Genomic DNA, 12297 nt, shown 5'->3' with positions numbered 1-12297 from the left:
TCTGTGCAAGGTGACGACGATGGCGTAAGCCATCGTAAGAAAAGTTCTTGTGGTACCCCTGCTTCAGTGGGTACCACTCAGGGGAGTGAAGACAGTAAAATGTCTCATCTCGCCCCTGAAAAGAAGCCGTGGCTTTTGCCAGAACGGCTTATCAATAGCTTGTCTGGAAAAACTACTCCTCACAATAAATATCCCTTATTTATTGCGACAAAGCTACATGTCCTTGATCCCAGCGCGAAGAACTTTCGCGATGAGGAAGATTTCTATCTCGACGCTTTTCTTAAGCATCGATGGTTTAGTGGCAACAATAAGCGAGATAAAGTCTCTCTTATGCAAGCTTGGAGTGCGTTCATTCGCAATGTCAAAGACATTGGACGCGAAGCTTGGCTTCAAAAACTTAACGCGAATCGCGTTAAATTTGAGAAAAGAACTCCAACCGGTGCAAAGTATAAATTGCATCGGTTGTCACGTGAGGCTGGGCTTCCATGCCTCTCGTGGGGTGTGTTGTGTAGACAACTCGAAGAGGGTAAAAGGGGATGTCTATTCCCTTTCTTCGCCCTGTGGAAGGGCTCGCATCTCTATTGAGATGCGTGACGCGATTGACGTTTTGCAATCGATTTATAGGCGCCAGGGGCGCGTGTTTTCCGATGGGCCTTCTGAACCATCGGATGGGTCTCGTCATACTGACGGACGAAGCCCTCAACGGCCACTTTTTCATCAGATGCCCATCTGATGAACGTCTTGGAGCGTCCACAAGCGTGTGGATGTACTACGAGTGAGTGCGATGGCCTCACTTGTGGCACGGTCGTTAGTACAACTGCACAAGATCACAGTGTGATTACCAATCACATTGTGGAGTCAGCTGCCGGCGGCTGTGTTAATACACAGGCAGCGCCTAAGGTCCACCACTCGAAAAGGTCGAGTGGATTGAGACATGAATGTACGCTTAGTGGGCGACATTCAAGGAGTAAACCGGTTGCCCCAAAGGGACAACACGATGATCCAAGGTCGAGTAGAGAGTCGACCGTAGTGGACCCGACTGTGATAGCGCAATCACACTCGGAAGACGTCGAGGGAAGAGGTCCCCACGTACTTGAGGAGAAATCCCCTCAAATAGTAGAAGTGACTAGACTTCTAGATCCCGAGGGATTAATCCCTCGGCAGCCTGTGGATAAGGTATTTATATACTTAATATCTGGAAAATAAGTTAGGTTCCTACTTAACGATTTTCTTGTCTGCTAACCTTAATGAATTAATATTTAACAAGGTATTGCTACCGCTTGCGCACCGCTAATTCTAGCAACGATTGGCGGGGTTAAACTAAAATCAACCAATCAATAGAACTGTTGTCTTGTTTCAATATTACCATATACGGTAATATTGGAAAAATTAAGTAAAAAATATCATATGAAAATAATTTAATGAATCTTTGTTATGTCCTCTTATAAATAAATAATATTATTAATTTTCTTATAGGAAATTATATTTATGTAACGGTACACCCCGTTACTAGTTACATCTTTCAATTTTTTAAGAATAGCTACTTGACCCTATGGAGATTTTTTTTTTCCGAGGAAAGCTCTTATCTCTAATGCAGTCGATAAGTGAGCACGCGCCCGCGACACTAAGTTGCAATATTCAATTTTCAAGTTTCAATAGATCAACTGAACCAAATATGCAGTTTCTATAAAATTCGTGGTCAATCATAAAAATTATGCAACCCAAATTGCGTAATTGGTTGCATGAGGAAGAAGTCGTTCACAAAAATTGGTGATGATCATTACTTGGCATGCAGACTGTACCATGATAATTGATAAGAGCACTGGATTAATGATTGCAAGAATTGATGCTCACAATACGACTTCTTCTGACGAGACAAACACAAGGTCAATTGTAACGTCAAGACCAATCGGTGGGCGCACCTCAAAAACTCAGACGTCACTTCAGATGCCGCTTCGTTCGCCTCGACAGCGATCACCTTCATCAGTATACCGAAACGTTTACCATGTCGTTCACGAAGCCGAAGTGAGTTACTGTCGCAGCATGTCTTTCCTGCAGACGATTACTTGTGTGAAATACAAAAGCCAAAGCAACAGCGTTGCCCGAGTGCAAAATTAGGCAAGATTCCTGTGCCGTTGTTACCAGGCGAGACAATCGATGATTATGAACAACAGTTTCGCCGCTGGCTTCATCAGCGGCAGACTTCTGTTTTATCTTTTAAGATTTGAGCCGCTCAAAGAGGTGTCTATCGTCATCAATTTGCTCTGCAGGGTACTGTTAACAACAGGATGTCGACTTTGGGCAATATTCACATTCTAAACCTTCTCACAGAGTAGCCGAGGCTCCTCGAGCTCGTAATCTCGTGATGGCATTGGCCACGAAGTCATCGCTAAACTCAAATTTACTAAAATGCTTATCAAGTCGTAGTCTACATAACGGCTCGCAGGCGTTCTCTCGGACAGAAAGCATAAGCGGGATTAATAGCACTAACACACCCGACACATTCCACGTCGACCCAAAAAGCAGCTCCTTTTCGAGTAATGATGAGGTGGAGGCTAAGACGGAACGAAAAACCACCATGGCTGATTTGCAAATGGCAGGAATATTGCAATTTTGGTGATATAAAACATTCGAATGAATGGATCCTGCCAAATCTTGATCGAGATTTAGATTCGAAGGGAAGTTTGCATGCAAATGATAAGCTACCAAGCTGGGCATCCCAGCTTATCAGTAAAGTTTTATAACTCGAAGCTAGGGTGATACAGCTACAATGTCAATTTGACTCTTGCAAATGTTGCCAAAATCGATCTTCCAATTGCTACCATCAAGAAATTAGCGCTGTGGACCTACCAGAAGGTACTCAAGATACTACTGTCACAAGCACAACCCCGTTGCGTAGTGATGAAGCTTTGTTTCAAGCAAACAGCAACAGAAAAAATATCATTGTGAAGAACGAAGCGACAAGTAATGGAGAGCGTGCTTCATCAAGTATTTATCTTAATGCCGTGGATAGCAAGCCAAAATGCCACAGGATTTGAAGTGGCTTCTGAAAAGCCATCGAGTGATGAAGAGATCTATCGCCATGGCACCCGCTCTCTTGAACGAACTGTTCAATCTCGAGTCATGTGAGCTAGGCAAAGAAGCGTGGCAACGCGAAGATCAAAAGAAGCACCAGCTATTGGAAGCCTATGACCGTTTGAACAATTAAATATTAATAAACGAAACTGCTATTGACGACGCTCTAATCTACATAAAGAATTTTAAAAATGCAGATGAAGCCATTGCAATGGAGCAACACATCCAGATAAAGGAGCTCGTCGTTTCGATTAAAAGGCAAAACAAAAGCGTGCTAGCGCTTTGGCTGCAACAAAAGCGTGCTAGCGCTTTGGCTGCTTTCATTGTGCACACTTTCATTGACAAGCAGAGTCTACTGCTGCATTTTTTTTGGAAGAAGATTTGTCAGGAGATGAAAAAGATGTAGAAAATACGACTTGATGCAAAAAATTTCTTTGCAAATTGAGCAGAAAGAGAGCAGTGGAATCACTGAAACTGAAAACAAACGAGCAATTTCAATGGCCATTGAATTGCAACCTAACGTGTCAGAAGTAGAGAGGACTATTGGTTAAAAAAAACTACAAACACTATCGGAAATTTGGTCAAGGAGCAAGCAACAGAGAGCAACTCGAAAAGAATCGCTGTAACATTCTCGAGAAATTTTTGCGAGAAGACATAGAAGTCCAAATGCTGGTAAAGAAACTAGTGGCTGAAGATCAAATTGGGAGAATGTGAGATAGCTCTTGATGATGTCACTTTTTGTAAAAAAATCGCTCTTTTCTTTTTCTTTCACTTTCTTTCTTTCTTGCTTTCTTTCATATTACATGCATATAACTGGTTCTTAAATTACTTTTCCTAATTTGATTGGTTAAGCTCATCGCAAAAACTTATTTCATAATCTCTTTGTGATCCACACAATTCGCTTAGGCTCCACTAAAATTTTAGAAATGGTCGAAAGCATTGATTGGGTCGTCGCGCTTTCGCTCTTGCGGTGGCAGCGCACTCGTCGTAGCTACGATGAGAATGCCAATCTAGCTAAAGCTGGGATAATTCTCTTGCAACCTGATGCTAACGCAAATTTTGGTCCCGAAAGCGCGCTTCGCCGTGCTGAGCTTGCTTTTAACGTATCGTGGCAGCGTATTGCCTCCGAGGTGTTGCAATTTGCCGTGAATTTGTCTGTCAGGGTTCAGCATAGTGATGTGAAACAAAGGAGTCAAGCATTGCGTCTGTTGCAACAAGTGCTTAACGTCTTTGCCGTAAAAGGCAATGTGCAGCAAACGTCGTTGCCGCTTAATTCATGCAATTTGCTGCTTTCGGCTCTGGCTGAAATGTTAGAAACGATCCAGCAAGACACAGGGACAATGCAGTTATTAAGTGATGTAAGGTCTGTGTTCCGTTTCCTTTTTGGGCTCTCTTCTGACCTTGCGGCGGCGAATTTTCGCATGTATCGCCCTCCCACGAATGTGTACGTGGACTTTCTTAAGCGATCACTAACAGCCGTATTTGAGGCTTTGAAGAGTGTGGAAACGAGTGATGTTAATGAGCAGACGATAGCATTGCAGCATTTGTACATGGATGTGGTGCAAGTTGCGCTGTCTGTGTTCCACGAGTTGCAAAAGACGCAGACGAACAAGAAGAAGGTCTTTCTATCAATTGCCAAAACGTCATTGAGAGATTTTGTAGCATATCGTCACGCTCTCGTGACGTTGCTGACTCAGGGAATACCCAGCAGCAAGGCGACAATAGCTTTATTGGACAATGTTATCGAGGACGCATTATTCGATCCCGAACATCTTTGCCAATATGATAACACGATGGGACATTGTGCTATATGGAAAGCGAATCAAAACGAAATGGACGCAGCTCAGGAAGGCGAAAAGGGTCAGGCATTGAAGAAACCACGGACTGAAAGCATGTTAAAGGCGTCTTTTAGACTGGTGTCGTACCAGAAAAACCTCTTTGACGAGCTACAGCGTTTATTGTTAGATAAAGATGTGCCGGTAGTGGTAAAGGCATCTGCTGGTGGCCTTTTTAAGATGCTTGTACGAGGTTTTGCCACTCGTATTCGAGCTGCTGCCAGCACTAAAATTGAAGACACAAAGATAGACTTGAAGACGAATCGTAAGCGAGCGGCAATTGTCATTGCTACTACGTCAACAATTTACTCTCCATTTAAATTTTGGTCTGAGCTCTGTGCAGTAGCATATTCAGCCTTCCAGCAGGAAACGAAAAAAATTGAGTACTTACCGGTTATAGTGACCTTATACCACGCGTTGTTTCGCGTATTGTATGAGTGTGATGTATACCGCGTGACAGAAGATACGGAGGAGCGCGAACAATTTCAGACGATGGAAAAAGTGCTTTCGTCATTTGTGGCGATCTTAAACGCTGAGTTCTATGACGGAGTTACTAGCAATACTGATCAAATTAAAAAAGAGTGTGACATCGTGTCTAGCGCTGCGCAGTGTTCTCCGAATCTTGTAAGCTGTTGCCTTGTACCGATATTGGAACTATTAGGGACTCTAGCTGTCAAACAGTGCTCGGTTCTGGAAAAAAACAATTGTCTTGAAGAAATTGGCAGTACTGTAGTAAGCCTAATTCGTGCGTATGATTCAATGCGGCTACTGGATGTCTTTTTAACGTCTGTTTCGGCTATGCAGCGAGCGCACGAAGGTTTGTACGTGTTGTTCTTGCGTCCTTCATGTGAATATGCTCTACGCAAGGCATTTGTGGCTCTACCACCTGGTCAAATGGAGATATTATGGAAGCAGATCGTTGAAAAGCTAAAATCTCGTGCATTGCGCGATGATAACGTCGTTAGTGCTCGCGAAGTAGCTGTCACTCGATTAGTTTTTTCGATTTTTCTTCAAGAAATTCACGTGCTGCCGCAAAATCGCTCCAAAGTGGTGGAGCTTGTGCTGTTTACTTACAAAAGATTGCTTTCTTCATGTGTTGATGATCTCAATGAAGTTGCTGTACCATTTACATCATACCAGCGAGAGCTCTTCTGTATTTTTGGAGAACTGCTGGTGTTTGACTCGATACTAGATGAAAACATACGCAACCAGACTTTTAATCTACTATTTGCAATTTTAAGAGGGAGCCGATTTGTATCGGTTATGACTCAACTTTTGAATTACGGCTCATTTGAGACTACGGAGAAGAAAAGAAAGCACACTAAAGTGATTAGCTATAGTGCGGGTCATGAGCTTTGTTCCACTGGAATCATCAAACTCTGCTTGTTTTGGCTACGCCGAGCAGAAGAGTCTGGCGATACAGTAAATTGTGGCACTAATTTGTCTCGCAAAGGTCGAGAGAATGTGGCTCGTTTGGTTCTGAAGTATGTTGTCAAATGGAAATGTTGGGAAGCGGTAAGCTTTCACTTACCAGAGCTAATGGCGAATGCGAGCAGTGATGAGTGTGATCAAACTTTCCGTGAGATTTTGAGCTCTTATATTTGTGAAGCGGCAGTGGGGGACCTCAATGGGCCTGCTACGCGACTTCTTCACGATGCCGCATTCTATGAGATAGAAAATTTGCGAGATGTTGCACCTAAATCTTTGTCCATTATTGCAAATCAATTTGTGCACGAAATACAGCATGAATCAGTTACATGCATGATGAGGCCTCATTGCTTTTTTAAGTTGCTGGTGGAAGTTCCATCCGATTATCTGAAGCTGAAGGATTGTAGCAATTTATTCGCAGCTGTATTTTCATTTTACGAGGCGATCACCGCAGCAAAATATTACTTACGAGATTTAAAGTCAGAAGTGTGTCAGACCTTGTTAAGTTGGACTCACATGCATTTATCATTAATACGACGGAATGACCACAAAACGCAATCACAATTGACAGAGCAGCTACGTTTTGGGGCTCGCATCATTTTCTCGCAGTTATTGGCCGGCAATGCGATCAGCATGTCTCTTATTGCAGAAGTAGTGGGCGTTTTTCTGGATTTCGGTGCCAATGGATTTGTAGGCGAATTACTTGGTAGTATTCTTAGTAATATGAATGGTAAGGTTGAGCCCACACTAATGACAAGAGAGCTCAAAGGCGCTGCAGTGGTTGTGGAGGCGCTCGCTGTCTATCGAACAACTATGCCAGGTTATTGCATGGAAGAGGAAGCGTTTTTTGAGAAATTTGTTGAAATTGTGATACTCGGAAAAGTATGCGAGACGATGACCAGCCCTTTGTCATTTGAAGTGTTCACTGCTATCGTCAAGTATCAGTCTTTTCTGCTCAATTATGGTAAGGGGTTGCCAATGCTCGTTAATTTCGTTGAAAATGCTTTAACTGCTTCGATGAAGCTGGTCGTGATGAGCGACTCCACGTCTAATAGTAAGTTACAAGGAGCGGCTTGGTTTTTCTTTGAAAATTTCTGTAACGACTACAGTTCTTTTCGCTCATTCTTACCTCCATTAAAGACGTATGGGTGTCTGCTAGCAGTGTCACTTTCACTTGGATCGCGCGATGTTTCTGAATTGAAGGTGAAAGGAGCTATGCAAGCACTGGTGGCAAATGCGAATAGAGAGGAGTTTTGCCTGTTGCTGTCAACAGTGTTACAGGAACTCGTGTCATGTGTAGGTCGACGAAAATTGAGTGCGCTACTTGCGCTCTGTCTGCTTCTGGATGGAGATCAAAAGCTCAATGCATCTCGCCGGCTACTACTAAATGAGCGAAAGAATTCAATCTTGGAGGCCTTGCTTCAGATATTTACAATTAATGCACTGGAAGCTGAAGGCAATTCGTCGGATATCTGTGGCGGAAGAGAAACTGTATATTTATGGAACTTGAAGGTCTTCGTGCTAGTATTTTGCAAGGCTGATTTTTTCACATGGAATTCCTTCGAACTTCAGCATGTTTTCAAGGGATTTGAACCGTTGCTTGTGGCACTATCGGAATTGCAATCTGGAACGCCTAAATATAAAGTACAAGACCTTCATGAACTATGGACGCTTTCGTACACGTTATTGTTGCGTATTGTACGCAATCACTTCATATCACTAGTAAATGGTATTCCTCATCTTATCCAGGCGACAAATGCGCTTCTTCAATTATTGGTGTTAGCGTCTGCCAGCCCGGAATATTCGCGGTATTGCTCTGACTGGAGTTCAAATTTGGCACGATTATACGGGTACATGAAGGAGCACGACGTCCAATTGCGCAAGCATGTTGTGTACCTCCTCATGGCATACTTTGTTGGTGTCACTCGCGACAAGCTAGCCGTGCGATACCAGCAGAAGCTGCGTCCGGGTGTCTTTGCATTGTTTGACGTGTGCTCATCGTATGAAAAGGAGCAGCTATTTGGGGCATTGGATTCCACTGGCAAATCAGTCTTTAAGGCTTTAGACACAAATTACAAACTTACGCATCGCTACGTGGGCAAAGTTTAATGGCGCATGGCAGTTTTCTATAATAGGTTTGTGGTTAAAACGAACGGTTGCTTATCGCTAAGCCGAGGCAACACGATAGTTCAGTCCAGGTGACAAAGTGGTGACGCTGGGCGATCGCTACAATAATCTTGCGCCGAGAGCCGATCAATTGTATTTACGAAGATGTTGATGATTCTGTTTAAATTGATCAATACGCTTTAGGGTGAGGATGTTGTGCAATGGTGGTATTATCGGCTTCAAAGCCAGGCTGAAGTATTTCGTCGTTACTTTCAGCATCACTGTTGAGGAGGGATGATACGACGTTGTTGTTTTTCATTTCGGTGTTGATGAAGTCGCAGATGCTGCAAAATGAGCTTGAGGGCGACGACTAGCAAATTTATAATGTGTGCCATGGCCAAGAGAAAGGGAGTGCGTTGCATGGTCAACTTTACCGTCCTACCGTGGGTTTAAGTGCCGACTGCTCTGGTTGAAGTAGCGAATTGTTTTGGTCTGATAAAGTTATGGCTCGTGTAAAGCACTGATGATGTGAGTTTCACAAGACATTAGCACTGAATAGAACGAATTGCAAGCCGAGAAAAAAGCCGCAAAAGAAATACCCAGGGCCGCAAACATGCTGCAAACTGAACTCAACGATTTCGTCATCAATTTTAGTAAAGCATTAAGGCAAATTGTAAATGTGCAATACTGAACAGTTTGCCTGAATCACCTTTTACCGCGGATATAAGCATTTCTTTGCAGTCAATTAGATTTATGAGTTTGTTTAAAAAGTCGGCTAAGCTAGCTAATTTTTAAGAGAAACTTCGCAAATTAATAAAAAAAAGTTCTTGTAAACGTGCTTATCAATTACACTGCATGGAATTCCAGAAGTGCCTTACGCTGCTTGCATCGCGTCCTGCAAATGCCCACGAAAAGTGCGAGAAACAATTTGCAGCGCAAGGCGAATGCATGAGCAAGACTTTCATTGAGAGCGCAGAACCTACTGATTTTAAGGAGCTAGAAGACATGCCGCTGAGTGGCAGTCGAGAGCTGGTGCAACGCTTCTTACGGCTTCAGGAGACGCGAGTTCAGATTTACGCTGTCTTCAAAAAGTAAGTAATGCTTGTTGGTGTAACCGGATTTATAGCTTTTTTTAAATAATGAATCGTGCACGATGGCAACAGTGGATTTCAAAGGCACCAAAAGACGGATCAATTTTCCACATTCTGTGCGACCAAAAAGGGAAAAAAATCCTGGACAATATTGACATTTTACTGCAACTTTTCTCTTTAGGCTCGAATTTTACGGATACTTTTTCAAAAGTGAGTGAGAGAATTAATCAAGTCGAAAAGCAGCTGCGACATAAGCAGCAGGTGACTGTCGCAAACTTAATTCGTCACATACAGATGGAAGAAAAAGAAAAATTGCTTTTGGTACGCTGTTTGTGAACGACGAGATGTGTACGAGAAGACACTCACTTATCTGTGCATAGACTTCCGCCGAATTAATCGAAAAGATGCGGCTAAGTGATGCATTAAGGCAGGTTGACCCCGATGAACCTGCTGTTGCTTTCTTGAATCGATCACTTAAGGCGCTTATTGAGAAGCACACTGCCTGTGTAATTCGCATTAATGGATTTTTGGAGGATTTATGCGCTGAAATTGCCGATCTGGAAGACTAGATACCTTAATAGCCTTTACACTTTTTGTAATTCTGAATAGATTTGCCAAGTTTTTATTCGAACAAAACAGGTTGGGCAGTCTGTCGCTCACGTACTAATTCTAAAGGATTGCGAGTCAAAAAATGCTGATACGTAACGCTGCTTTGGAATTTGTCGACGCAGAATCGCTGATCGATTCTTTCTCGCCTCCGAATGAATCTGCATAATTTGAATTCCGTTGGCAACTAACGCTTCTGTAGGTATCATTTAGCCATGCAAAAACGGCCGATTCTGACTTGCTGACCGACTTTTGCGCAGATTTGGACGGGCTTCTGCAGTGTGTATTGACTGCTTCACATTGCGATGGTATATGGAGAACCCGTCAGCTATTGTTATGCCTCTAATCATCGCAAAATTCTGACTCACTTGACTCTACTGCTCTTGGTAATTGCGACAAAATTGAAATAAAGAAATCGCCGCTAGATTGCTAAAAATGTTCGGAATAGCTGCCAGCTTCAAACCTTTAAGTGCTTCACACACATTTATGGGGACTTTCAATTATATATATTTTTTAGTTCCAAGCGTCAAAAGTTTCTACGAATATGTTCCGTTCAAGAACCGAGTCGCGATGTTACCAGACTATTGACACGGACCGATCCTGGTGGTGTAGTGGTCTGCCACTCACTTCAGGACCGGGAGGCCCCGGTTTCAATACCCAAGACCGTCAAATCCTACAAAGTATAATGGGAGGTGTCTTGCTTGTCCTGTGCACCAAAAAGGTGTTCATGATTAGAAATACAAAAAGCAACCACTCATAAATTGAAGAGCAAGTCCGGTGTGTTCCACCAGACTATTGACACGGCAAAAAGTACTCAGAATTGAAGCCGCGCACGCATGAGGCGTGAAGGTGCCGCGAAAGCTTTAAAGCAAGGTCGAAAGCTCTAAGATATTCCACAGTTCTGGCTGTTAAGCGGAACGGGGATAAGCTTTGTGCGTTGCAAAAATCAGGCAGACGCTACGACGTCGTAAGTTGGCAAGTTCCATTCAGCGACTTTAAAAGGAGCTACTGGCTAGGCGCGTTTATTGTTCAATTCTTGACAATTTATTGCGCATGCCAAATTTGAATAAACTTAAATTTAACAAGCTTGTCAAATATCTGGAGGTTAAAAATGAGATTTCTGCAGCACAAAGATACAATTAAGTCAACTCATGCTCTTTCGAATTGAAAACATCATATTTCCAATTTGCTTTGCTTCTACAAATACATTCATTCCTGTGGTCTAAAATGCCATGGTGAACTTTTCGTAGGGGCCTCAAAGCTGCTCCTAGCGCGAGGCAAAATAAGGACTCTTTCATTCGTATTTTTTTAACCCAAATTTCCGCTAGCAGGAAGCTGAGTAAAGGTTTTTCGATCGTCGAGTGCAGCTGACTTAGGCCTCGCATACACATTATCCCTTCATCATCCTTAAGAAATTTATCGTTCTATTCTCTGACATGTTCACTACCGTTAGCAGTGCGTATTTTTTCAAAAGGGCCATTTCTTGTGAGACTTCATACTCAATCATCCTCAATTCTCAAGTGCAAAATGGTTTTTGTCTCTCTCTGAGATCTAACGATCGTGTCAATCAAATCGATTGCTTCGTGACAAATGCTATTGAAGTTTTAATTATAATAAATAATAAATTTTATGTCGGTCTTTAATATTGACAGAAGGCGAGCTGAACTTGCTTGTTATAAAAATAAATTAAAACATCAGAAAGCATTTAGCTTATGCCTTTCAGCTGACAACACGTGAAAAAGTTGCAGATGCCACTTTAACATGTCCAAAACTATTGTTTATGTAACTTAAATGTTCATAGTATCGGCAAATAGCTTTCGAATTGAGTGCCTGCTTTTGTATTGCAAATGCGGCTTAAATAGAAGACCTAGTAGAGCCGGATGCAGTACAGGGGTGTACCATTACATAAAATTAACACTTAAAGGTTGTTAATTAATATATTATCTAAAAGGTAGATAATATTTGGAGGATATTACTTTATATAGTAACATTAAGAATTCTTATCCATGAATAGGTATAGACCATTATACCTATTTATTCCGCAGACTAACCAGCTGTAGGAGTAATCAAAGATAGAGTTACAGATAAGATAGAGATAAGAATTCATTTACATGTTTAGTATTAGATTATAATTAAGTTAGCATTTACAAAGATAG

The 12297-nt window shown here is 42.3% G+C and overlaps 5 protein-coding genes across 5 annotated transcripts; all 5 read left to right on the top strand.

Annotated features, from left to right (window-relative positions):
- Positions 1–2365: 2365 nt before the first annotated feature.
- Positions 2366–2620, top strand: CCR75_008517 (uncharacterized protein; the record flags this gene model as incomplete). Its single annotated transcript, XM_067966569.1, has 1 exon — positions 2366–2620. The coding sequence occupies one exon, from the start codon at positions 2366–2368 to the stop codon at positions 2618–2620; it is 255 nt and encodes an 84-aa protein (XP_067822934.1).
- A 402-nt stretch (positions 2621–3022) lies between these two features.
- On the top strand, positions 3023–3208 carry CCR75_008518 (uncharacterized protein; the record flags this gene model as incomplete). Its single annotated transcript, XM_067966570.1, has 1 exon — positions 3023–3208. One exon carries the CDS (start codon positions 3023–3025, stop codon positions 3206–3208), a length of 186 nt encoding a protein of 61 aa, XP_067822938.1.
- Positions 3209–3286: 78 nt separating this feature from the next.
- Positions 3287–3481, top strand: CCR75_008519 (uncharacterized protein; the record flags this gene model as incomplete). The annotated part of the gene is made up of 1 exon (XM_067966571.1): positions 3287–3481. One exon carries the CDS (start codon positions 3287–3289, stop codon positions 3479–3481), a length of 195 nt encoding a protein of 64 aa, XP_067822937.1.
- A 520-nt stretch (positions 3482–4001) lies between these two features.
- On the top strand, positions 4002–8447 carry CCR75_008520 (uncharacterized protein; the record flags this gene model as incomplete). The annotated part of the gene is made up of 1 exon (XM_067966572.1): positions 4002–8447. The coding sequence occupies one exon, from the start codon at positions 4002–4004 to the stop codon at positions 8445–8447; it is 4446 nt and encodes a 1481-aa protein (XP_067822437.1).
- Positions 8448–9299: 852 nt separating this feature from the next.
- On the top strand, positions 9300–10611 carry CCR75_008521 (uncharacterized protein; the record flags this gene model as incomplete). The annotated part of the gene is made up of 3 exons (XM_067966573.1): positions 9300–9524; positions 9608–9856; positions 9916–10611. The coding sequence occupies 3 exons, from the start codon at positions 9300–9302 to the stop codon at positions 10102–10104; spliced, it is 663 nt and encodes a 220-aa protein (XP_067822438.1). The 3' UTR covers positions 10105–10611.
- Between the last annotated feature and the right edge of the window lie 1686 nt (positions 10612–12297).

The sequence above is a fragment of the Bremia lactucae genome, assembly GCF_004359215.1.
Source record: "Bremia lactucae strain SF5 chromosome Unknown BlacSF5_NotPlaced_17_SHOA01000003.1_2250557bp, whole genome shotgun sequence".
Lineage (NCBI taxonomy): Eukaryota > Oomycota > Peronosporomycetes > Peronosporales > Peronosporaceae > Bremia > Bremia lactucae.
This window is presented reverse-complemented; position numbering and strand designations above follow the sequence as displayed.